The sequence below is a fragment of the Lepidothrix coronata genome, unplaced genomic scaffold (assembly GCF_001604755.1).
Source record: "Lepidothrix coronata isolate B3197 unplaced genomic scaffold, Lepidothrix_coronata-1.0 Scaffold35, whole genome shotgun sequence".
Taxonomy (NCBI): domain Eukaryota; kingdom Metazoa; phylum Chordata; class Aves; order Passeriformes; family Pipridae; genus Lepidothrix; species Lepidothrix coronata.
The window spans coordinates 4,802,327-4,826,432 of NW_016690215.1; the positions used below are offsets into that span (position 1 = coordinate 4,802,327).

Here is a 24,106-nt window from a genome sequence, read left to right on the forward strand (position 1 = left end):
TTGACATTGTTTGCTATCACCTTACATTTGACAGAAGGCACAATTAATTCCACCAGTCCATGCTGTTTAGTGAACCAGAAGCAATGTAGACAAAGCTGGCATAATTAAGCAAGCCACTCACTGGAAGTTAACTTTCTCTTTCATCACCTCTGCATAGTATTTTCTCATGGCATAGGCGATGGATGACTTGAACAGGAAGAGCTCGTTGTCATCCCATTCATACTGCAGAAACAGCACAAGAGAAATTCATCAGAGACGGCAAGTTATCTGACACTAAGAAATCATTATAAAAAGAAATAGCAATTGTAAGGCTTGGCATGCACTTCAGTATTATTTATTTGTACCATTATAGCACATAAGAAACCTATCCAAACACTTTAGCTCTGTTAATCTTGGCTCTCTGCAGGGGAATAACCAAGCAGGCATCCCTGCTGCCAGACATCATGGTATCCCTCTGCAATTTCTGCTAAGTTTACATAGGGCTGCTGAAGATGCTGCAGTGCCAGCACATCTCCCTGCCTTACAAGGAGAAAAGGCGTCAGGAGCAACACTATTCCTACCAAATATTGTGAATTCTCTTTGAAGTCTAATGATTTCATAATTTAGATTCTTTTATTCTGTTCTTTTAAGGAGGAGAATATTTGAGGTGGAGGTGTCATACAAAGGTGGCTCATTTATTTGCTTGATGAGCTGGGATTTTTTGGGGGTGTTTGTTCTGGTAAAAAAATTCATTGCATCTGTATTTCTGCAGCAGGCACCAATTTCTTGTTTTTCCCTGGAGAATACATAGGTGATATAAAAAATGTACTGCCTGTGTGCAGGTTTCTCCTGGCCTACCTTATGAGTCCAAAGTTATTTGCAGTGGAAGTCAAAAACAGCTTCTCTGAAGCAGGAACTAAGAGCTGTACAGGGGGCAAAAACACCACAGGAGCTGATAATTCAGCCTGGTCTGTTGTGCAACAGTGAATGTGCACAAAGGGGAAATTCCCAACTGAACTTGTGGCAACTTTTTTTATCCCCCTAAGGCCTAGATTTGATTATGTTTATGGTACCTGGGCAGGAATGCCTATACATGCTGTCAGTGATAGTTTTACACAGCTCCTGACCTTCTTAATTATCATTCAGGAAGGTGTGGTAGGTAGAAGGCAGCTCTGTTGTAACAGGCTTTATAAAAATCAGGTACATTTTTCAATCCTGTCCTCCTCTTGATACTGATATAAAATGAAGAGAGAGAAATATGTATAAACATAAAAAAACCCAGGGATAAACGTTTTAGTAGGGTCTGTTGCAATAGGACAAAGAGTAAAATTTTTAGACTAAAAGAGAATTGATTTAGTTACTGGATGAAATTCTTTACTGTGAGGGTGGCGAAGCAGTGGGACAGGTTGCCTAGAGAGGTGGTGGATGCTCAGTCCCTGGAAACATTCAAGGTCAGTCTGGGTGAGGCTCTGAGCAACCTGATCTAATGGAAGATATCCTTGCTTATTGCAGGGGGTCTGGACTAGATGATCTTTAAAGGTTCTTCACAACTGAAACTATTCTGTGATTCTACAAATACAGGGGAGGAAAGAGCAGAAAGAGCCTGGTTTTGTCAGTCCATGCAGGATCACGCCCCAGGAAAGAAAGGTGCAGGTGACCCAAAGCCACTGCAATCAGAGCAGTCCCCGTGGCATTCAGAGGGCTGGGGTTGTGCCAGCCCTGGCTGCTCCCACCAGCAAGGGCTGAGGCTGAGTCACCTTTGCCGGGCAAATGCCCCTGGCTTTCTCCTGCTTTCACAGCCCTGCACTGAAGCACTTCTTGTTACCTCTGCTGTCTCCGGCAGCTGGCACTGTTCACCATAACAGCCTATGATGCTATCGTGGGGGTTTCTCAAATTTCTATTTATGCCCAGACATTATGGGCTGTGTGGATGGGAAGTACCTGGCTGGCTTCTGATCTGTGTTTGAGTAAAAACTATCCACACTCCTTCCCTAGGCATCTCAGAAACACACCTTACGCTGTTTGTGACAGAAGCTGCTTTGCTTTCAGAGACAAAGAAACTCTGCCAAGTGCCTCTGCTCTTTCCTACTGTGTTCCCTCCAATATCCCACGTGTGACTTGAAAGACCGTGTAACTCTGGCCTCTGATTCAAAAAGGATTTTTCATTGTAAAATACATCTAAATGCCTGCAGGCTGACAGCTTTCCATTCCCTAATGCTGTCTTGTGTGCCAGCCTTTTACAATGTAATCACGTGTATGGCATTGATCCAGTGGGGGAATTTTGAATTAATGCTTGAAGAGGAGTCCTGTTTTCAGGACTGATGGTTGGTGGACTGATCCTCCTGGAAACTTTTATTTTAAATAAGACATAACCCAAGAGATTCAGTGGGGATCCTGTAGCAGGTTCCTTTAGGAGGACACTTCCATAAAGCCCCAGATGAAGCAAAGCCATGGGTGTTTCAGACTCTTCAGCTACACTGGTGATCCAGTGATGCAGCTCTAATCTCATTGGCCTGGAAACAATTAGCAGGGTAATTGCAGCAGCGCACGCTCTGGTACAGCTGGCATTAAGCCCATCCATGAGTCTGGATGCTTAATTTGCCAGAACTTTGGGCTATTGAAACTCTCCTGCTGGTAGCAGCCAGGGTCGAGATCTGTAGCTGAGAGGCACAGAACTGCCGGCATGAGCTGCAGCTGCCCCCTCGGCCACCCCAGCGCAGCTCTGCCTCTGCTCAAGGGGGGAATTGTTCCCTTTCTGCTCTCTCCAGAGCAGAAATACATACCGGCATACTCAGAATGCTTTCTACTGCCCTAACAGTGCAAAGCAACTTGAAATTCATCTTAGACAAACGATTGCACTGGGTTCACAGCTTCTGTGCACTGTGAGCCATGTAAAGCAGCCAAAACATACTGCTCTGTGTAGCTGGGCTGAGATTCCTAACCGAGATTCCCCCTGCCTTTTCTCTGTGCCAGTTCGTGCATGTACCACTACCTGCTCCTGACATACCAGCATTCAGTCATGTCCCCAGGGGCCCAGCATAAGGGAAAATCATGGGGAGGCAGAAAGAAACAGAATGGAAAAGGTTTTTTGCAAGTTGGTGATGTGGACAGGTTCTGAGAGGAAAATGTATGGCTTGCTTTTCAGAGTTTAAGAACCTACTGTCCATACAAGAATTCAAATTAAGTAATCTGTATGAGATTGTTTTACAGCTGCTCAATTGCACAACAAAAGACTGTGATGGCAAAAGGCAGGCATAAAAATGGTATTAAGCTAAACATTAACCATAATGACTAATAAATGTCTTTTAATATGGAACCTTTTCATGCTGTTGATATCAGTTTTGAATTGTATCTAACTCAACTCAGCAGTCTAGGAAGCAATAAAACTCCAGTAGGGCTTACATATGAGAGAGTGATAGAAGAAAGAGCACCAATTCATATGAAAAATGAGCCCATGTTATTGTGTCCTAGCTAGTGCAATAGGTTCCAACACGCAGGTCTAAATGACCTGCTGGATGACATACTCATTCTTGGAAAATTACTAATTTTCTGCAAGGTGAAAATGGCTCTTAAGAGGAATGAAGTGTCTCCACTTAAGCCTTCTACACTGCCTCCCTGAGATTAGCATATAGAGGAACAGCTAGAATAAGGAGCAAATTTTCAGCCTGGGTTAAGCAGATGGGCTAAGCCAATGCTCTGTTAAAATTGTAAAAGCCATCTTTGGCTTTGATGAGTTTTTTTGGTTGCTCTAATACATTTTATTGGACCAGCTGGTATAATTGGGAAAAGCAGACAAGCTCTTGGGAATGAAAGCCCTTCTCCTCATCTGAAAGAGAAGTAGCTGCACTGCACTCTCCCCCTCTCAATAACAAAGCTGTCTCTGCATAAGGGTTGGAGGGCAGGGAGGCAGTCGAATATATCAGGGCCCAGAAAGATTACAGCAAACAGGCAAAGAAAAATCTGCAAAGAAAAATCTACAAAGAAAGGCTGACAGCAGTGTTTTAGTTTGAAGTCAAGAGCATTTAAGAATAGAGTGTTGGAATCAACCCCTCTGCTTTAGCCCCACATTAAATGTGAAGTAGCGGCTGTAATAACTTCTGAAGTCAGACACCATAGCCACGATAACTAATATTAGAAGAAATTAGGTAGAGGACTTATTAGACAAATCAACATAGCTGGGAAAAACACAGCCCTTTTCAGGCTTACAGGTTTCCCTATGTTAGCCCTCCAGGCCTGTCCTGTAGCAGGTGAATAACTGTGATTGGTATCTCCATGGAGTAACTCATCTAGCTGAGATGTCTCTCTTAAAATGGGTGGGATCACTTTCTGGAGAAAGTCCCTTCACTGATTCTAGGGGGAGTCTTGACCAGAAACTCAGACAAGACATCTTGTATGTGATAAGTTTTCACCTGAGATGATGCCACTCTTCAGACACAAAGATCAGCTATATCCTGCCTTATTTTCTGAGAGCCATTAGTACACCATCCCTGTTGCCTGAGCAATGGGAAGGGAGCCATAGCACAAACACACTCACCGCCTGGTCCCCCAGCGCTGACTTCAGGCTGATGCGCACTTTGATGGCATCACTGGAATCTGGTTTAAAAAGAAACAAGGGCCTTGTTAGAGCTGCATTAACAGAAAGTCTGTCCCTGGGAAACACTGGGGTGGCTAGTTTCCTTATGGGCTCCCCTGCTCCTCCTAGAGATCTTGGTGGGATTGATCTTGTTTCCTTTCAGTTACCACTACTGCAAACATGCATGTGAGCTGTTCAGTCCCCAAGCCTGGCTTTGCAGCAGACAGAAGAAAAATTCCTATTTCCCACCACTGGGGAGGAGCAGCTTAGATGCAGATGTTGGTCTGGTTAGGTGAATCCCAGCATTAGAGACTAGCACAGCATTGTAAGAATTATGGTACTCTCAAGTACAGATAGTGATTACACATATATAACCTGAGTGGTTCAACAATTATTGTCTCCACAATAGGCTGAAAAATGCATTTTTCTCCTTTTCCTCCCCTTGAGCTCCCATCTTTGACTAACACATGACAGTAAAAAAACACAGTACTAATTTTTTTTGCCCTGGTTTGTCCCTATGCCCCCAGGTCAGGGTCTGCTGGCTCCCAGGACCAGTGGTTGCCAGCCCTACCAAACAGGTCCACTGCTTTCAGGCAAGTGCCACACAAGTCCAAGCCTCTGATCTTTCTTCCTTTTGTACAGCCATCCCACACTCTGAGAGCTGCCTCTATGACAAAAAAAAACCCAAATCCACCTCAATTTCTGAAAACTGGGTGGGGCTCTGACAAACCTTGTGCTGACTTCTTCAGCTCTGGCCATGAGGAAGCCAGTCCATTTTCCTGTGAGTAAAACTTACTGCTTGGTTTGTATTTCCCATAACCCTCTTCCCTATGGAGAAGAGCCTTCAACAGCCTTCAACAGAGAGGGACTTTGCTAATCAAGAGTTGTGAGGACTGACAGGAGTCCTTAAATCACTCACAAGCCATACGTACATGGAGCCCAGTCTGTTTTCCAACCAATGAATCTTCCAGAATTGTTTTTTTTCAGCCATTCATATAAAGGTTCGAAGTAGTGGAGCAAAGGTGTTGCATTCATGTATTTCTCTCCTGTTACACTTTCCAGTGCTTCAGTCCAGGGCTTGGATCTGCCTAATGACAGCAATTGTCTGTGTATGTGAAATGAGAAGTAATATATGTTATTGCCACATTCCATCTAGAATAGCAAAATACTCTGTGATCACTATAAAAGTTTTCTTATTTGCTTCTGAATTCCCTCTTTTCTCCTATCATTCCTATTAATAAAAATATTTTATTTCCATTAACAACTAATTAAACCTTCAATGTTTAGAACATCAGTGTACATAAATCTAGTCAACTTGTCCAAATGAACTGAGCAGATACACGCTAAATTTCCAAGCTCGGTTCATCCTTGATGCAACCTCATTAACTCCAGAAGCTTTCGAGGATGACTTAGGCTTTGTTATACTCTGATTTACACGTGTGAGAAATTTGCTTCATTACCTCAGCTTCTCACCAGCTGCAGTGGAGTTGGTTATATCACATTTGTGAAGAGGGCCAGTATGGTTAGCTGCCTTGCAAAGTGCCTCCTGAAACTGGAACTGATAGATGGTCCGGGTGTAATACCTAAAGGAAGGGCAAGGAAAAGGGAGGTACAGGTTTTGTTAGTTGTCTGGCAAGGAAGCCCGCAGGCCCTTGGCCTTCGAAAAGCTCTGCTGTGTCAGCCATCACTCCTATGTGGGGGGCTGCACTGCAGGGAGAGAAGCCAGATGATATTATAGGCTAAGCTTGCTCGAATCTAAAAAAATGCCATGATCAAATGCAGCAGAAGAGCCCCAGATCTGTTTGTTGCCACAAAAAACAGGAGAGAGTAAGGTTTTTAAGCCCAGCTCTCCACTTTGGCTGAACCCTCTAAAATGTAATGGATGGGACACAGAGGGATGTTCAGAGTTAGTTGCTTCAGGGCTTCATGTGCGTGGCCCAAGTGACACAAAGCACTGTGACTCCCCAAGAGGTAAACACCTCATATAGAAATGCTTCTGCTGGTTTGATGGCAGCATGAAGCTTCTCTGCTCAGCAAGAAGCTCAGCAGCCTCCTCACTGCTCAGAGATTATTGTGGAGCAGCCCTTGATGTCCACAGAAACACTTCCATTGAAATCAATGACCTTCAGTCTGGACTTTAAACAAAATAAGATTCAGTCCCGAGACCTTCCAGTAGATGTTTCAGGTAGCTGGGGCTTGTTCTGTAGCCAAAATTTAAGTAATGAATTAAACATTGCACTACCTTATGAAGGAGTAATCATTGGCCACATGGAACAGTGCTGCAGGGTCGCAATAGGTTTCATCATGAGGGACTGGTTCCACAACACCAACTATTTGTCTCCTAGGGATGAAGGAAAAACACAGGGTTTTTGTTAAGAGACAATAAAGAAAAATAATCTAACTCAGCTTTTCTTCTGTTTTGTCTGATACGTATGGGTACCTCTCTCATTTCCAAACAGAAGAATTCCATACAGCTTCCAGTAACCCCAAGCAAGTTTTGCTCCACAGCTGGAGACCACAGAGAGGAAGCTGCTTTGAAACTAAGAGTGCAAGGAAATGATTTGTATAATAGCAGGGTGTGCAGGGAGGAATTAATGGTATAAAAGAATCTACAAGATGAGATTCACACACACACCTCATGCCCTGGGCCATCCCAAGTTGAGACCTTTGTTTTTGCTCTGGGTAAGAGCATGCAGAGACTGGGCGACCCAAAAGGTGGATGCCCTCCTGTGCCACTGGGCTGTAGAGGAGGTTTCTCTTTATTTTCCTCTCCTGAGAGTGTGTTTCCTGAGCAGCACTACAGAAACAAACCCATGCTCTAAGTTCTGAAAATGGTAATAAGCTTTCACGGAAATACGTTCTGTATGCTCATATTTCAAGTTCTTGTTCCAGCAGAGCTTTGCGGTGCCACTGCAACAGATGTGATAAGCTTCCCTGAACAATTTGTCATTCTCTGTTTATCTGACATCTCTGCTACTTTTGAATACATTGAAGCTGATTGATTTTTACAGTAGGTCAGGAAGCTTGCATATATCAAGTTTTATTATAGATTCTGTTTGCTGACAGAGGCTTAGTGTTCATGTTCATGTCAGAGGGCAAGCTCCATTTTCAGTGTGGGGCTTGTTTGGTTTCTTCGTCTTTTTCTGTCCCCATATTATAACCAACCTGAGAAATTCCAAAATGTAATCTGAATCAAACTACTTTTAAATCTTGAGCTCCAAGGTGGTGAAAATAGATTGACTGGTGGGCGTAATCTGATAATGCACTTTTGGATGTTATTTGCCAAGGGAACTGTATTTTCTTGACAAATAAAGCTGGGATCTTAATATATAAGAAAGGAAAGAATCAGTCTGGAACCTTTCAGACAATTTGTCTCCAAACCCACTAGACAGTGGGGAGGAAACACAAAGCAAAGAAGTGTGCACAGATAGTTGGTAGATTGAGATCTGCATGCTTCTCAGGTTGGCAAGTGTGATGAACTTCACTTTCCACTTGTCCTTGAAGATGTGGGGAGCACACCAGAACACATGACCAATGAGACTTAGGGAAGGGCTGTACTTAAGCACTTAAGCTACAAAGATGTCTTGGGGCATGAATCAGGGGGACAGCAGTGTTGATCTGGAACACTGTGTGCTGTCTTTATCAGGAAACTGACATTAAAAATGGTGGGGAAAGTATTTTGAGAGGCAAGGTAAATGCCTGGGGCTGTACACAGTAATAATGGGGATACATGGCTTGTGAGATATTGTGTGAACCACACTGGGTGTTTCTAGCTGACACTCTACAGAGATTTGTAGAAACACCCAGAGAAACAGATCCTGCCCTATGGGGGCACAAACTCCTCAATATGTTGAGTAACTATGAAGGGTTGGTTTTGCAGGTTCATTTGAAAAAAATCCTCTTTGTTTTACAAACTTACTTCATCTCCCACCACCGTTTTGTCCATTCCTCCTTTGTAATGTCACCCCTAAACACCATCCACCTCCACTTCTCAAGCATGTAAGTAAAAGGCATTGTTCCAACAATTGTTAGTGCTTGCTTGAGCAGAAAGTTGATTTCAGTTTCTGAAGAGAGAAGCAGTTAAGGTAATGGTTATGGTAACAATTAGTATCTGATTTGATGGCTAAAGTTGCTTCCTTTTACAGTTAATGCTTACATCTTGTTTGAATCACAGATTTTCACTAAAGAAAACATGGAAGGAAGAATACAACTGAAAAAAAACATAAGGTAAAATCCTTAGGTATTATATGCAGTTTTATCCCTCTTTCTTTCACCCAACCTCTTAAATAACCTTGGCCTTTGGCATTTGCATTTCATTATCCTTCACTGAGAGCCCTCCCAGGCTCTGGGGAATTTTGAGTTGAAGACATCTAAAAATGTCAAAAATGTACATCATCATTCTAAGGCAATACTCCAGGGAAGCCAGACAAACTGCATTATAACAAGGGCTGACATGTTATCACTCAATATTCACTCAAATGGGAGATGTAAATCTCAAGGTTGCAGTTTCATTTGAACTGCTAAATACATACCTTGATAGAGATATGTACGGATTCATGCAACAGAAATTGAAAAGTGTTGTGGAGACTCATCTAAATGAACTATGAAGATTTAAGGACGAATTCAGTACCAAAGATAATGAAGTGCTAACTATTTGTTTCTGAATTATGTAGCATCATTGTAAAGCCGTGATCCTTGCTCTACAATGTGATTTGGGGAAAAAATAGTATTTTTGGCAAATTAGTGTAGTAAGATTTTCAGAAGCTTCTCAGCTGATTGCTGAGTTCGCAGGCATAATAAGGCCTGCAAGTGCTTTCACTTAAATACATAATATTTATGCATTTATTTACCTTCATCCTCTTGGAAGGTTGGCTCTAGGAGATCAAGAGATTTCAAGTGCTCAGGAGTGGCTGCAGAAAGCGACATTATTTCCCCTACTGCTTCATGGAAGCCCTCGTTGGCACCGCTTCTCAGCAGGTAGGGCTGTGCAGAGTATGCCATGTCGTACTCGATGTGGCCCATCTCGTGGTGTGCAGTCAGGAAGTCATCCATGGTCACTTTGGTGCACATCTTGATCCTGCACACCAGAACAACGTGCTTGTGGTTAGAGAGACAGTGGCCTAGGCAGTGGCTGCCTCAGCCCTGTCTGCCACAACCATGGGGCAAAGCCCCTCCAGAGCTTGCTAATGCCCCTTGCCCCTCACAAAACCTGGGCTGCTACATCCTGCTATGCAGTGCAGTTCTTCCTGCAAGAGTGAGGCTTTGAGGGGAACTAGGCAAAACACCTTCAGTCACCTTGAAATTGTGCAGAGAGTAAGAGAAAATCGCTGTTTTGTGAGAAAGCAGCTGCTTCCTAAAACCTAGCAATAAACTCACTGTGTGTGTGGGAATGAGTAACCACCACCAATCTTAGGAAGATAGTAGTGTGAAAAACCCTGTGTGTTGGTGACTCCTGCTACTTCATCCTCTTGTAGGAACTTTTTAATAAAGAAATTTCTTCCAAATCGGGTTTCTTTTCACCTTCCCCAGAGCGCTAAGGTGTGAGGCTGATGGCTTTCACTAAGGCTTTGCTGGAGACCAGGCTCTTTCCCTGGGTAACTGTGGGGACTGCAAGAGGGGACAGAATTCCTGCCAAAAAACTTCATTGTGTGGGGACTTGTCGTCCTTCTCCTTTCCCAAACATGGAAGAGATTGATGGATTTTTATGAAACTGGATCTCTCTGCTAAAGATTGACAGTGGGCCCTCAGGAGATTTTCTCTTGTTACCCAGGGACCCGGTGCCATTGATGCAGAATATGCAGTTGTCCGCAAATCTCACTGGTATCCACAAGCACCTGCTTTTCTGCTTATTCCTTAAGCCCTAGAATATAGTCATTATTTCTCTAAATCATATAAATAATAGTCACTTCTCAGCTAAAATTTGAGAGTAGTTCTTAGACCTTCATGGAAAAAGTTACACAGAAAAGTTAACAGTCCTACAGGATCTTGTCTTCCTTTCCCCTCTTATCAACCAGAAAAAAATAAAGTAGGAGAAATTATAACTTAAACCAGGATGTTGCACCTTTAGTGAAAATATGTTTATTCTAGGAGATGGTATAAAAGGGGATCATAGCAATTTCAGTACCTGTAATCGTTATTCCCCAGATCCCATGCCGTTGGGTGGCAGACAACCTTCCTGCCATCAGTCGGCTCTATGAGCATAGAGTTTGTCCAGAAGCCCTCAGTCATGTTATAAAGGCCAACGGAGGTGAAGAAGGCCTCAGCAGCTTGGAATATTTTATTTGCAGTCCACCCCTGAAAGAGAAAATGCCACCAATACCCACTGCTTCTTCATGGAGCCTGTTCCCAATGGCTTCCTTAATGCAGGGCAGCTGACTTTATCTCCAAGGAACTTCAGATCAGCACCTGGTTTACTGAGAGTAAGATAGTAGTGTCTGCGCCTCTGGCACTTCTGGAAATTCTGCTTGGAACTGGAATTAAGTGTTTTCCCTGAGAACAAAATAGGTTTCTGCACTCAGAGGTTCAGCTGATAGCACCTGACCCAGACCAGAGAAGTTCTCAATAAAAGATATGGTAAGATAAGAAAGACATTCCTGTCAGTAGCATGCCAGATCTGGGATCTGACCCTTCAGCCACTTCAGTCAACTTGGGTCAACTCATTTGATGGAGTGGAGCTACATTCCCAGAAGACGAGCATGACAGATTTCAGCTAGAACTATAAAACCTGGCAAATGTGTCTGTGGGAGTTGCTTATCAGGTTGTGACTGTGTGGTAATGCCCGAGATATTTTTGCCGTTCAGCAGTTTTATTATCCTACATATCAGAAGCTCTGCATTTACTGGACTTTAGCTTTCACAGAGATCTAGGTGGCAAACAGCTCAGGTGGATGAGAATTCTTAACTAGGGACATCAACCAACAAGGAGGAGCTCAGCCTTTGCCCCTCCTTGTGATGATACTTCAACAGATACAGATTTTTGATGGGGGATCAGCAGCATAAAATAGAGGTGAGAATGATGCAGACTTTTGCAAACTGCTAATGAATCACCTTTAGCTGTTTCTTTTCTCTTATCAGCATAACATCTGCATGGAGTGCTCCCTATGACAGAAGGTTAGATTCCAGGTGAATAAGCACATTTCAAAAATCAAATTCCACCTATCATTGTTTATTTTTTAAAAGAAGTGAAGCTTAGGCAAGACTGCAGAGAGTTGTCTTCACCCCTATTCTTGGTCTGGTAAAGGTGCCATCGCAGCTTTTAGCACTACAGATCTCAAACACAGACCTTATGGTGCTATGCAGTTATCAAAAGATAACAGGCAGCAATGCAGTTTCCTAGATGTATGCAAATAAACAAGACTGACAAAAATGAAACAAACTGTGATGTACAAACTATTTTATTATGGTAATGACTGGCAAAGATCATATTTGATACCAGCCAACTCCTAAAATATTTATATGTTCAAAATATATCTCTTAATGGATAGATGTCTCAGAGGAAAATAGACTTGGAGCCTTGGGTGTAGGAAGAAAGAGAACAGCTAAGGGGAAAGGTACAGTGAAAAATGCATAAACACATTAAGGTGAAAAGCAAAAAAAGGATGCATAAAGCAATGTTTTGTTGGCAGTGTGTCTGCCTGAGGGAAGCCATGGTTTTCTAGAGAGCAGCTGACACTTGGTGCCTAATTTTTCTACTGTCTAGATTTGTTACACAATGCAATGCATAAATGCATGTCTTACCTTTTGAACCATTGCATCAGTTACGTCAATGTTGGGTTTGGCTGGATAGGGAACAGTCAAGGCATACAGATTTGTCCAAAACCTACCCCACATATCACCTTCATAAAAAGAGAGAAACATAGAAATACTTTCAATTATTTATTATGTATTGTCCAAAAGTGCCAGACAGCTCTATAAATTGTGCAGTGTCATAAATAGGGATTTCTATATATCTAAACTGGTCTGATCCAGATGTGGAGGGGAGCAGTTCTGGGAAGTCATGCATAGGTCAAACTCACATCAAAGATGCTTTTATTACCCAATGTCAGATATTCTTGTACAATATAGTTTCAGAACTGAACATCCACGTTGTTAGTCTATGTGATTTCCGTGCTATATTCAAGTACACAACAATTACAGCAGCTTGATGCTGCATGCTTTGAAAGCAAAGTCGTGAAATGCGGGAGTTTAAGATTTGAAAGGAAAAACAACTCTCTCCGAAACTCTCATTTCTAAGGATGACCAGTGCTGCAAAGGGGAGGGAAATGCCCCAGCCCAATGCTAGAGTTCTGAGTTGTGTGTTGCCAGCTCTGGTGAGGATGAGGACAACTTGCCTTCTCTTCCTGCCTCTGCTGCTAAGCACTCGTGTCATCTCTGCCAGGAATTTCTCCATTTCTCCTCTCCCCTTCTCTTATCTGTAACCTTTTTGCTACTATCATGATTAAACAATCAAATTACTCTCTTCCCTCATGCCTTGAAGGTGATTGTCCTGTGTATAAAGTCAGGCTTGCGTGACATGGACATGTTGACATACCCAGCAAGTGAGCAGGGAGGCATCCTGTGGAGCTGATGAGCTTGGGGCCGTACACTCGCTCCAGGTGGTGTCTCACGTAGGCATGCAGCTGCTGGTACAGAGGTTTTATCTGATGGCAGAGAAGGAGAAGGAAACTAATTATTTTCACTTTGCTCTATGCCACTCGTCACTCCTAAACAGAAAGCCTTGAAGATGCCTCTGACAAAATTCTCCTGGCAGATAAGTGCACCCCAAACCTGCAGCTGAGCTTTGCTCCCTGCCTCAGGGCTCAAGCACTGAGTCCAGATCCTAGCCCCAGAAGTCATGTTCAGGTATGAGGAAGGGAGCATTGCTAACTTTAAATGCAGAGTATCAAGGATGCCATCTACCCCACAGGAGACATACCTCCTGCCATGGACCCTACCTGGATGAGAGACACAGACTTACAGAGCTCCCTCTCTCAGCCTTTGGGGACAATGCAGCCCAAGGGGACCAAGCTGGTCCTAGAATGGCTGCAGAGATAAAAATCTCATGTGTGTCTCCCAACATCTGTTAAACCCAGGTAGACTGCAATCAGCCAGTTTAGAGGTGGTCTCATCTTTTTTCATAACATCAACATCTGAGCCCACCATTTCAAAACACAACCCAGGTGAGAGCTTCTTCTGCCTCTACCTGCTCAAATGTCTTCTCCACATCTTCTATCAGCTGGTCACGGCTGTATTCATAATCTTTTGGAAAATTTGCTTCATAATTTGCTCTCCAGTAATCTCCATAGTCAGAATAATCTGTAAAGCATGGATGCATCACATCAGGACACCACATGTGGCACTGCTTAGGTCTGCAGCTCCCTTCTGATCCCATGGTGACCTGCAGCCTTCCCCCAAAGCAAAAAGGCAAAGTGCAAGATAGTTTGGGTCTAGCAGGAAGTAGAGAGCTCCCTGAGGCTCTGTCCCATGAACATGCAGGTATGGGAGGTTTCCAAGAAATTCAGAAATTGCAGTCATGGTTATCTGCTAATTAGGGTCATTCCATCTGGAGATGGAGGTCAGAGGAAATCATCACTCCTGACTGAAGCTCCTGAGGGACAGCTGGATATCAAGGGGTTTGTTCTCACCAAAGGTATAGGCTGGTGAACATTAAATATGGGCCCCCTCTTCCAGCAACTAATCCACCAAGACAGATGGAGATACCCCAATTGAAACTGAGCTCCCAGTTCCACTAAATCTTCCAGTCCACAGAGCTCCATCAAGCCTGGAGTAGAAGTGGCTCATTGCTGAAGTTTCTTCCTTAGTCGTATGAAGGAAAGTCATAATGACCATTTCTTAATATTTGAGGGTTTTCCCTGTCTAACTATTTGGACTATATTTTCTTATCCCTTGTCTCTAGCTCCAGCTTGACAAGTTTTGCAACACAAGGAGTATAGGAAAGCAGGTGATACAGCTGCAGTTTGTCCAAAAGACAGATGATGTAGCAACTTCAGAAGCTATCTTAGAAGACCCCAAAAGAAAATTAGCAGCCACCTGCCATTGTTCCTTGAAAAGACAGTTTCCTATGATTTGTCTGGAGATCTCAGACTGGAAGCACACTTAGTCCAAAATCCTTTTTAAACACCCAGCTGCATATGCTGGCCCAGGCCTACTAAATCTGATCATTCCTGCTCAGGAATAATGCTTATAAGTGCTACCAATGATTGTGGTTCCAGAAAGAAGGTCAAGGCCCATAGGAAAGAGGAGATGTTCCCAAAACTCAACAGCACTCAGAAGTTGTTCAAATCAAGTGTGCTTAGCCATAAGTTACAAGCAGTGCAATTCTGGGTAAGACAGTATGTAATGAAGGGCACTGATACATTATGGCCTTTGGAAAAAGTGCCACAAAGAAGGGTGCCAACAAAAAGGTGCCTGGTGTTCCAGGCTGGTAAGAAACCTCTGATCTGGTCAATGGCATCTGTCAGCATTGCGTCCTACTTTGGGACGTGCATACCAAGAGCAAATTATGTGCAAATTATGTACGAGTTTTGAATTCCTGGGCAAATTGTGCAAGACTGCAGTATGTTTGCTAGTTTATGGAAAACAAAAATTATTAAAAAAAAAATTACTTACTATTAAGCTTCGCAACCTCGTTTTCAAGCTCAACATACTCTTCGTATAATGGTCTCATCATCCTGCCAACATCAGCTCTCCAGCCTTCCCAGGCCCACAGTCTCTCATGATAATCAGTGCTGTCAGCCATAATAGCATCCAGACCTGTCAGAATGAAAATTAAGTACTGGGCCTTAAAAAAGCAGACTTTTTCTTTCACAGCAGGCAAATGAACCCAAGTGAAAGAAATTTCATGAACTGAGAAGAAAGCACTTTGTGTTTGATATACTGAAATATCCCATTATTTTATTGTATCCTTCTCTCATTTAAGGTTTTTCCCTTCTTTTTAAGAAGCATGGAGCAGATCATGAGTGTCTTAAATGCTCTCTCTGCATTGCCCTCCCTTGAGTTGGTAGAGTTCTTGGGACTGGCCTCAACACAGCATTGATTCCAACAAGACTTTGACAGCAGGGGAAAAAAATTAAATTTTCTGTGATGTAGGCAAACCCCAGGTGACAGGCAGGCTGCCAAACAAACTGAGCAGCCCTCTCCAAATTTTGTCTACTACAAGGAGGAGACAGTATGTCTCGTGGGCAGCAGGCCCACTGGAGTTCCCTGAACTGCAAGGTGCAATTAAATTATGACTAAGCTTTAGATAGCAGGATATATCTATTGAAATTACTGCCTGTCCCCTTGCAGTCAGGAGCCACCCTTGGGCTTTCTCTTTGCGCACCCTCAGGGTAAAGGACACAGTAGGGGCAGTGGTTAGTACCGTACCTGGTTCCAGCACCAAACACTCAGATGGATCATTGGTTTTACAGACGGTCCCAGTGCTGTAGATGGTACTCATTGTACTTAGCACAGTGCCCAGCTGCAAGTTAGATGCAAGACAGTCTGTTAGAAACCCACTCTGTGCAAAATAACAGCCAATTATGCTAATTCCTTAAGAGCTTGATTCAACACTTCACCCACCAGCTTAGCATTGAAGCATATGTTTAAACTCAGTAGATTTTAATGAAAGAATTTGCCTAAATGCATTAGTGAACCAGACCTAGCTGGAGAAGACAGATAATCTCCCAAATATATGATGTAACCTACAGGTTCTGAATATCCAGTCAAACAGATCGCTGGATTTAATGAGCACTGACTGTCACAGGAAAGCTATAAATACACAGCAGCAATAAAACAATAAAAGTTTAGCAATGTGGTTCCATAAGCATGAACCCACATTAACTTCCTAGGGAGATCATGGCTTTGAATGGCAGCAAAAGGGCCCCTTCTGCAGATGCTGCCAGGCTGACTGTTGCTTGTGGTTTTAATGTCACATCACACTGATTGCATATATCTGCTTATACATCATCACAGAGAAGTTATGGCTCATGTCTTGGCTCAGCTGAAGGCCAAAACCCATCTGAAATCACCTCAGAACCTATGCTATGTAGCTTTGTTTTTTTGAGTTTATTTTAATGTTTTCATGTTTTCATGACTCAAGAAATATATGTACCACTTTTAGCTTTTCCTTTAGGACTATGAAATTTCTCATTTAGATCTCTAAATCAGAACTATAAACAGCTGTCAGTGGGAGGGGTAGTTAGTGATTAGCTCTGACTTTATCTCTGTCAGCATTAAAATGGTGCCCAGGGAAATTTTTGTATTAGTGAAGAATACCTAAATATTTCTATTGAATCCCATCAGACTCTACAAAAAGTCACTTTTCAAGAAAGAATCAACAACTTCAGTCTCAAAGGCCATTATCTAGGAAACTCTAAATATCTGAACAGTGAGGGTACTGAAGAAAATACCTCCTCAACTGAGACAGCATTACCACCAGTGCACTGTTATGCTCCAAAATAAATATAAGTTTGTATAAACTGTCAGCATTCCCGCCAACGTAATGTGTCTTTCGAGAAACACATCTCATTTGGAGATACAAGAGATTCAGCCAATCCACTGGTTTTTTTCTATGGTGGTTAGCACTGCTAGCACTTAGCAGAAAAATCTCAGGATCCTTCAATAATTAGCATTGTAGGATCCCGGACTGTAGGTTCCCATGACTCAATGCTATGTGTCAATTCGATCTCCAGCAAAATGAAACTAATTTGACTCTCAAGTGTTTGGTTATGATTGGCTATAAATCCCTTTTGAGTCTGCATAGCTGCTCACTCCAATTTCACAAATAGTCATTATCCATACACCTGCCTCTTACATGAACTTGCCAGTGCAAATGTCAAATCTCCTTATGAGTCTTGCTAAATCTTGTTGGCCTTCAGTGGCTTTCTGTGGAAGGAGGTCACCAGCCCTCCCCAGTTTCAGGTATCCCAAGGTGCCCACTGCAACAAAACATCCTCTCTTTGTCACAGTTTGATAATGCACCACGTGCACCTTTTTGACTCAATGGATGTCCTTTCAGCCATCTCTTTCTGCTCATTGCCCTAGGTCTGGACTTCACCAAGCACTTACCATAGGTCCTTTTTTTCTCTTATGACTAATCCTGTCATTTGTGCAAGGACAACTCTGAGGCACGCTCGTGTTGTGCGTGTGCTTGAAATTCATTCAATGGCAAAACTGCTGACTTGAATGGCAATCAGCTTCCTAGGCTAGACACCCCCTTCCAGTCCTGTATTCCTACAAACATCTAGAACAGGTACTCTTCCCTATCACACACACCATCATCGCAAGACAAGCAGAGTGGCAACAGCACCATGCTCTCACTTGAGGGTGTTGTGGGAGACAGCTCAACTCACCCAACATAAATGAGGTACATTCAGCAACTTACTCTGTTATATTTTTCTGGTGACAGCACAGATGATCCTCTGTCCTGGAGAATCTGGATCTGGAGCTTGATGAGGTTATCCTCAATGCTGTCTACTGGGAAGCTGCTGGCATTCCTAGAGGCCTCGTCGTAAAATGCAGACCACTTGGCACTTGCCTCGTTCTGCAAGGGGTTCAAACAAACCCTGAATTATTCCCTCCCAAAGAGTGCAGCAGCCCAATGTACTCAGTGGGCAAAAATATTACTTCTGTAGAGAACTTCATTTGTAGAGAACACTTGTGGATTGCGGATTGAGCACTTGCACTGCACAGTGAAATGGCTGGAGAGCTTTTTGACCTTGTTTTACTCACACATCCAGATAACCATTTTTCTTTGGAAATAACAAAAAGCATGACTGTCTCCTCACACCTTGCTTGTTATAATTGATCCAGTGTCACTTTTCTGTGTTCCCTGCTACTCTAAATCACCACCTATTCTTCCTTTAGTGCTTTTCTTTGCCCACCTGTGAGGAAACAAGAAAGGGCACAAACAGGTCGGTAACACAGATGTCACTTCCTATTTTTGGTGCAGTAGCAGTGGCAGAGAAGCAGCCAACAGCAACAGCAGAAGATATTGATACTGAGTCTTTTCATTATCCAAATATCACTTTCTTCTGAAATATTGATAAATAAATTTTTCTTTTATTTTATACTTGGACATAGGAGGCTCTAGGCAATTGCCTAAATTGGGCATGCAAACCCTCAACATTTTATGAGATTGCTTTTACCATTGCTGCAATTATGCACATACATGTGAAACTCCCACATTTCAGTGCACAAAGTAGCACCATAAGAGCATTGTTTGGATTTGGGAATGTCTTATTCACCTTTTTCTAGCGTATTTGTACACAGTTTAGCACATTGGCACCCATTCCAAATGGCAACAAGAACAATACTGATTGACCTGGGTCCTTCAGACAGTTTAATTGATTGTGCTTATTACCGATACTTCCCAGGTTGTGGAGAGGGCACCTATAACAGCCGTCCCTCCCTCCTGAGGAATCAGGAAACACAAATGTCATACTGTGCCTGAAGAGCTCCTTCAGTCACCTTTCACCCCTGTACAAACACACAGCAAGGCCAAGGCTTTTGCCAGGGCTGTGCCCGGGCTGTCCAACCCCAGGTGTGCCGTGTGTGCAGTGCCCACTGTACCTGCTCTAGGCTCCAGCAGAGAGAAGCAGTGGCAGATGTAAGCCCTTGGCAGTCCTGTCCCTGCGTCTCCCCTGCCCATGCAGCCCCTCTGCAGGACAGCAGCCACCACTGGGAGATTTTCCAAACTCTCCCTTTCATGAGAGCATGCAAAGCTAAGTGGGCAAGAGCTTGATAAGCACCCAGAGGAAGAGCATCACTGTGAAAATGTGTTCCTGAGCTCCTTCTCCTAAGCAGGGACAGAGAGGTGCCTTAGGAGTGGCGGGGCAGAAGGGGGGGCTCTTTGGCTACAAAAGCCAGAGGAAAGAAGTTAACTTGCTGTCTGATATTTCCACAATTAGAGGAACTTGTTGGTAACTCAGAGGAATAGTTATAGGGTTTGTGACATGATTACAAGGAAAATGGATGGAAAGGAGCCAGAAGGGACAGTATTCATTAACTCTCTTCCAGCAGAAAAGGAAAAGAGGAATCAGTGGGTTTCTTACCAGTGCTGCTGAAGAGATCAAGCAAGAGAAAACATTCTCTCTGAGCAATGGACTAATTGGTTCTTATTGCTGGTATCTTCTCGTGTATTTTATTATCATCTCATTAATGCTGGAAATAATACATGAGGCTTTCATTTTATGTGTTTGGAAACGTTACAGTTTAAGCACCTGGTGCCTTGGAAAGCATTCCAGATTGACAATGATTAGTCATTTGAATTTCTTCCAGCAACCAGTCTCCTTGCTTTAATTAAGAAATATGATAATTAAACCATGTTTCAATTAAGCTATATGACCACAAAGTGGAAGACAAGCCATTATGCAAAAATAGATGTACAGTGTTGAGCTTCATTTTTATGCCCTAAATTCTTTTCTCTAAAGCTTGAGTTAACTTTAAAATACACACAGCTACAAAATTCAAGGTGTTTTTGTGCATTTTGAGAGGCTCTGAGCTCACAAGATGCTGGGCTGAGGCATGGCAATATCAGTAACCAGCCAGGCCATAGATGCCTGCTCTCAAAAAGCCCTGTTCTTGCCTAGAGCTCCTGTTGTCTGGGAAAACCAGAGGCTAGTGTTGAGAAGCAAGAACTGTTTTGCAAGACAGTATAGGTATAAATGCCATGGTCCTTCCTGCAGATAGAAATTGACTTTCAAACCAATATACTAGACCACTGTACTACAAACTCCACTGCTGGCAATTGGTAGTCGATGATCTCGATTCATTTTTCCCAGTTTAATACCTCCAGGCAGCATAGCAACAGCCCTGACTATGAGAAGAGTGATGGAGGCAGGGGGAAAAGTCCCCCACTGGATAACTGGTGTGGACCACCATATAAACCCATCAGCAAACATTTAATAGAATACCTACATTCAGAAAATGTTTGCATATTCACTGAGAAGCAAAACAATTTCAGGACCAGAGAAGAGAGAGCGATGGCTGTGCCAGTAAAAAGCCCGGCATAAATTCAGTCACATCTCTCTCCATTCAACACAGATTTTGGGAACGAACATGCAGAGCATCCTTGCCTTTTCCCTCCACTCACTGGGGTGACTCCAAGTGACGGCTAGGGACAAGCCCAGGCTCCAGCCATCCCTGTGCAGTGCAAAGGCAGTCCAGGTACCAACCCAAGGCTGTAGAGGCTAGTAGTGGCCCAAGCACACCCGGTGAGGCATTGCTATGTTAAAGCAAGCCCCTCTACCCTCCTCAAACTAAACCACAGATATCAAGTAACAATTTCAGCCAAGCTTGGTGGAACTCCAGAATAAACCAGAAAGTAGCTGTCAGATTCCTATGACAACAGTAAAACCCACGGGATGGAGCACTTACCATTTTCTTGGCGTTCTCCTCAGTGATGTTGGTGTTGTAGTTCCATGAGGCAATGGAGCTCTCGTAGCTGATATTTTCTGCCATCCTGTTAAACTGTTCTAGAAAATTTTGGGCTTGTTGGTTGACATTCTGAGGGGTCACAGCAGTGATCAGACCACAGAGAAGCCAGAGGTGGACCAACATATTCATGTCCAGGCTGAGAACCTCTCAATGAAGTAGGTTTCCTCCAGTAAGCTTCTCTGTCAGCCTTTGTCTCATCAGCCTTCAAGCATGGCCAGCGTGAAGAAGAAAGGCTGAATCCAATTTGCTGGTCCTTTTATAGGTTTTATTCCTTACAGGAGAGAAAGGAAAAAGTTTTTTATAAAAAGCCAAATAAACAAAAGTCAATGATTAACTTTGGAAAAACATAATTACTCCTGCCCATTTTATGGCCTTCTTATAAAAGGCTTTTACTTTTGGTTAATGTTTCCCAAATGTGCTGTCAATGATACAGCTGATCACTTTATCTATAGCCTACCCGTGTCTTTGGTAGCTCAGAGTCTGTGAATCCTTTAACAGGTTGGTGATGAGCTGTAAAAATATTTAGAAACTTCACTGAAACACTAAGCCAAGAACCTTAATTCCCATGCAGGAAGAAACCCCAGTTAGCCTGAGATAAGGTACCTGGTTGCATGTTTAGGCCCATGTTTTAAAAGGCTTTTCAAAGCCCAGGTGATTTGGAGAACAGACCTCCTTTTCAAAGCAGTGAAGGCATATAAACCCAGAAATTTAAATGTGCTCACTTCACGGGATCACATCTTGCATAGAGACCTAATCTGAACTATAAATCAACTGGATTTAAGTACTAAGGTGACTAAGACTACTAAAATGACTCCATCTTAAGATCTAAATACCTTTGCTAATCTAGCCAGGAACCTTGTGGTTACTGAAAATCAGTGGGAAAATCAATGCATGAATTAGCTCTGGAAATGCAGGTTGGGTTGAGCTTATCGATCAGACGCCTTAGTACTTTTTAAATTAGCCTATTTCTTCTCAGGATCACTTGGTTAGTTCTGTTTTGCATCTTGTGGGGGAGATTTTGAGATGCAACTCTGTAGCGACATCCATGGGGTTGTTTTCCAACCAGAGGAGAGCTTCTTCAAAACCACTATGAGTCTGCCTACGTGGGAGCAACAGCAATCAGTGCATTCATTGCCAAACCCTGGGAAAGGAGCTCCAGCCCTCACACCTACGATGGGCTGAACACAGGACGGCCTCAGCAGGGCCACCAGCCACAGACATCCCCAGCAAGCACAGCCAGAAAACAGGGACCTTGAGGAAGCACCTTGCTTCAGTATCTTCTGGGATCCATGTCCTCTGGACAAGTGATCTCTGTCATCCATGTCCAATCCTCTAACAATCTTTTTCTTCAAGGGAAAATTAACAACATTCACTCAACCCTCTCCTAGAGATCCTGTTCCTTAAATTTTTTGTTACTCTTCTTGGTGCCATCCAGACTTGCCACATTTTGTGCTTCCTCAGCAATGGTGTCCACATCTGAACATAACTGAAACCTTACCAATGACCAGTAGTGCAATCACTGGAGCATCTTGCATGCTGTTCCTCAGTGATACGCACCTTCTTTCTGGTGAGATTAGCCACCATCAACTCATATTCTAGTTGAAATCCTTCTGGTAGTGCTACTTTCTCAGCCATTCCCTTTTTTGTCTCTGTACATCTGGTTCTAGGGTGGAATTAATTACTGCATTTTGAATTTGTCTGGGCTGAAGTTCCATCACACTGATTTCAGAACACTTTTCAAAATGTTATGACTGTTTGGAACTGTAATCCTTCAAAGGACCTCCAGCTTCACAATGCCTGCAAACCTGTTAACACATAGGTTTTCTCCTCCTACATGTAGATCATATGGGAAACACTAAGGCCCAGGAGAGGTCTCACTTAAAATGACTCACCTTCTTGAATGAGAACCATGAAGGCTGTACTTAAGTAATTACATGCCTTCTGTGATTCTTGTCTTGCTCATCATTTTTTAATTTGCCAGTGAGACTGTTACCTGGTGAAATTTTGAAAGCTTCTTCTTGTGTTGTTGTTTTAGCTGTTGTATGTCAGAGCAGAGAGTTATGTCTATTATTACCTTGATATGATTTCTTCTTCTTCAGTAGAGAACAGGGATTATGATGACTCTTCAATTCTTTTATTTTCTCTTCTATGGTGTCAAGTTAACTGCACAATCATTGAATCAGTACTTTTTAGGGTACTGAAACAGGGCTGGCTGAAGACAAAACGCCTTTTTACATGCAGGTGCTATTTTTCCCCCCTTCACAGTGCTCTGGTGCCTTCCTCAGGGGCAGCTCTGATAGTTGTCACCTCCCTGCCATGATGCAGGAGTCACCTCTGCTCCTTGTCCAGTCTGCCACTGTCACATGCCCATGCACAGCTCTGAAACCCCCAAGGGATGCCTGCAGGACCCAGGGGACCTTAAACAGTGGAATACTTGTGGAATACCTGAAGGGGAGAGAAGGGTGTCACCTCATTTCATATAGGGAGTGCATCTGCACCTGTATTTGAGTGTGTGTGCAAACAATGTGGTGAGCTGAAAACGTAACAGGCAGAGTCATGTTGAATTGTGCTGCAAATTTTTAGACCTATTTCTATGTTCTTTTCTATTGCATATCTAAATGCAAACCTTGATATTATATCTGAGGAATAATGCAATAATTACATTCCACCTTTCTTGCCATTGCCTTTACACAAGAGAAAAAAAATCAAGATGTGAGATTAGCACGAAGTTTTGTTTTGAGAAATAGTGTTACAACAGTGAGGAGTCACTGGACTCAACAAACATCAAACTTTCATGGATGGATTTGTTCCCATTAAGCAGACACATGGGAGACCACTGGATACATAGGATCATAGAATCCTAGAATATCCCGACTTGAAAGGGACCCACAAGGATCATCCAAGTCCAACTCCTGGCCCTGCACAGGACACCCCAAGAGTCACACCATGTGCCTGAGAGCATTGTTCAAATGCTTCTTGTACTCTGTCAGGCTTGGTGCTGTGACCACTTCCCCGGGGAGCCTGTTCTGGTGCCCAACCACCCTCTGGAGTGAGTGTGTCAGCCTTACTACCATGGCAGGCTTTCTGCAGGATGGCCAGGCTCAGCTGAGAGTAATTTATGTTGCTCAAGATGGTGGTG

General features: G+C 43.2%; 1 protein-coding gene across 2 annotated transcripts in view; it reads right to left on the reverse strand.

Moving 5' to 3' along the window:
• The window catches only part of ACE2 (angiotensin I converting enzyme 2), a 33,297-nt gene that overhangs the window by 3,948 nt on the left and 5,243 nt on the right, over positions 1-24,106 (reverse strand). For both annotated transcript variants that reach the window (XM_017812242.1, XM_017812240.1), the window contains exons 2-16: positions 20,908-21,238; positions 17,915-18,073; positions 15,916-16,009; positions 15,160-15,303; positions 13,733-13,845; positions 13,082-13,190; positions 12,289-12,386; positions 10,677-10,846; positions 9,403-9,629; positions 8,472-8,616; positions 6,795-6,893; positions 6,013-6,135; positions 5,485-5,657; positions 4,514-4,572; positions 122-222 (exon numbers count right to left, since the gene is read on the reverse strand). In XM_017812242.1, coding sequence (XP_017667731.1) covers positions 122-222; positions 4,514-4,572; positions 5,485-5,657; positions 6,013-6,135; positions 6,795-6,893; positions 8,472-8,616; positions 9,403-9,629; positions 10,677-10,846; positions 12,289-12,386; positions 13,082-13,190; positions 13,733-13,845; positions 15,160-15,303; positions 15,916-16,009; positions 17,915-18,073; positions 20,908-21,096 — 2,003 coding nt within the window. In that variant the 5' untranslated portion in view covers positions 21,097-21,238. The remainder of the gene's footprint in view (positions 1-121; positions 223-4,513; positions 4,573-5,484; positions 5,658-6,012; positions 6,136-6,794; positions 6,894-8,471; positions 8,617-9,402; positions 9,630-10,676; positions 10,847-12,288; positions 12,387-13,081; positions 13,191-13,732; positions 13,846-15,159; positions 15,304-15,915; positions 16,010-17,914; positions 18,074-20,907; positions 21,239-24,106) is intronic.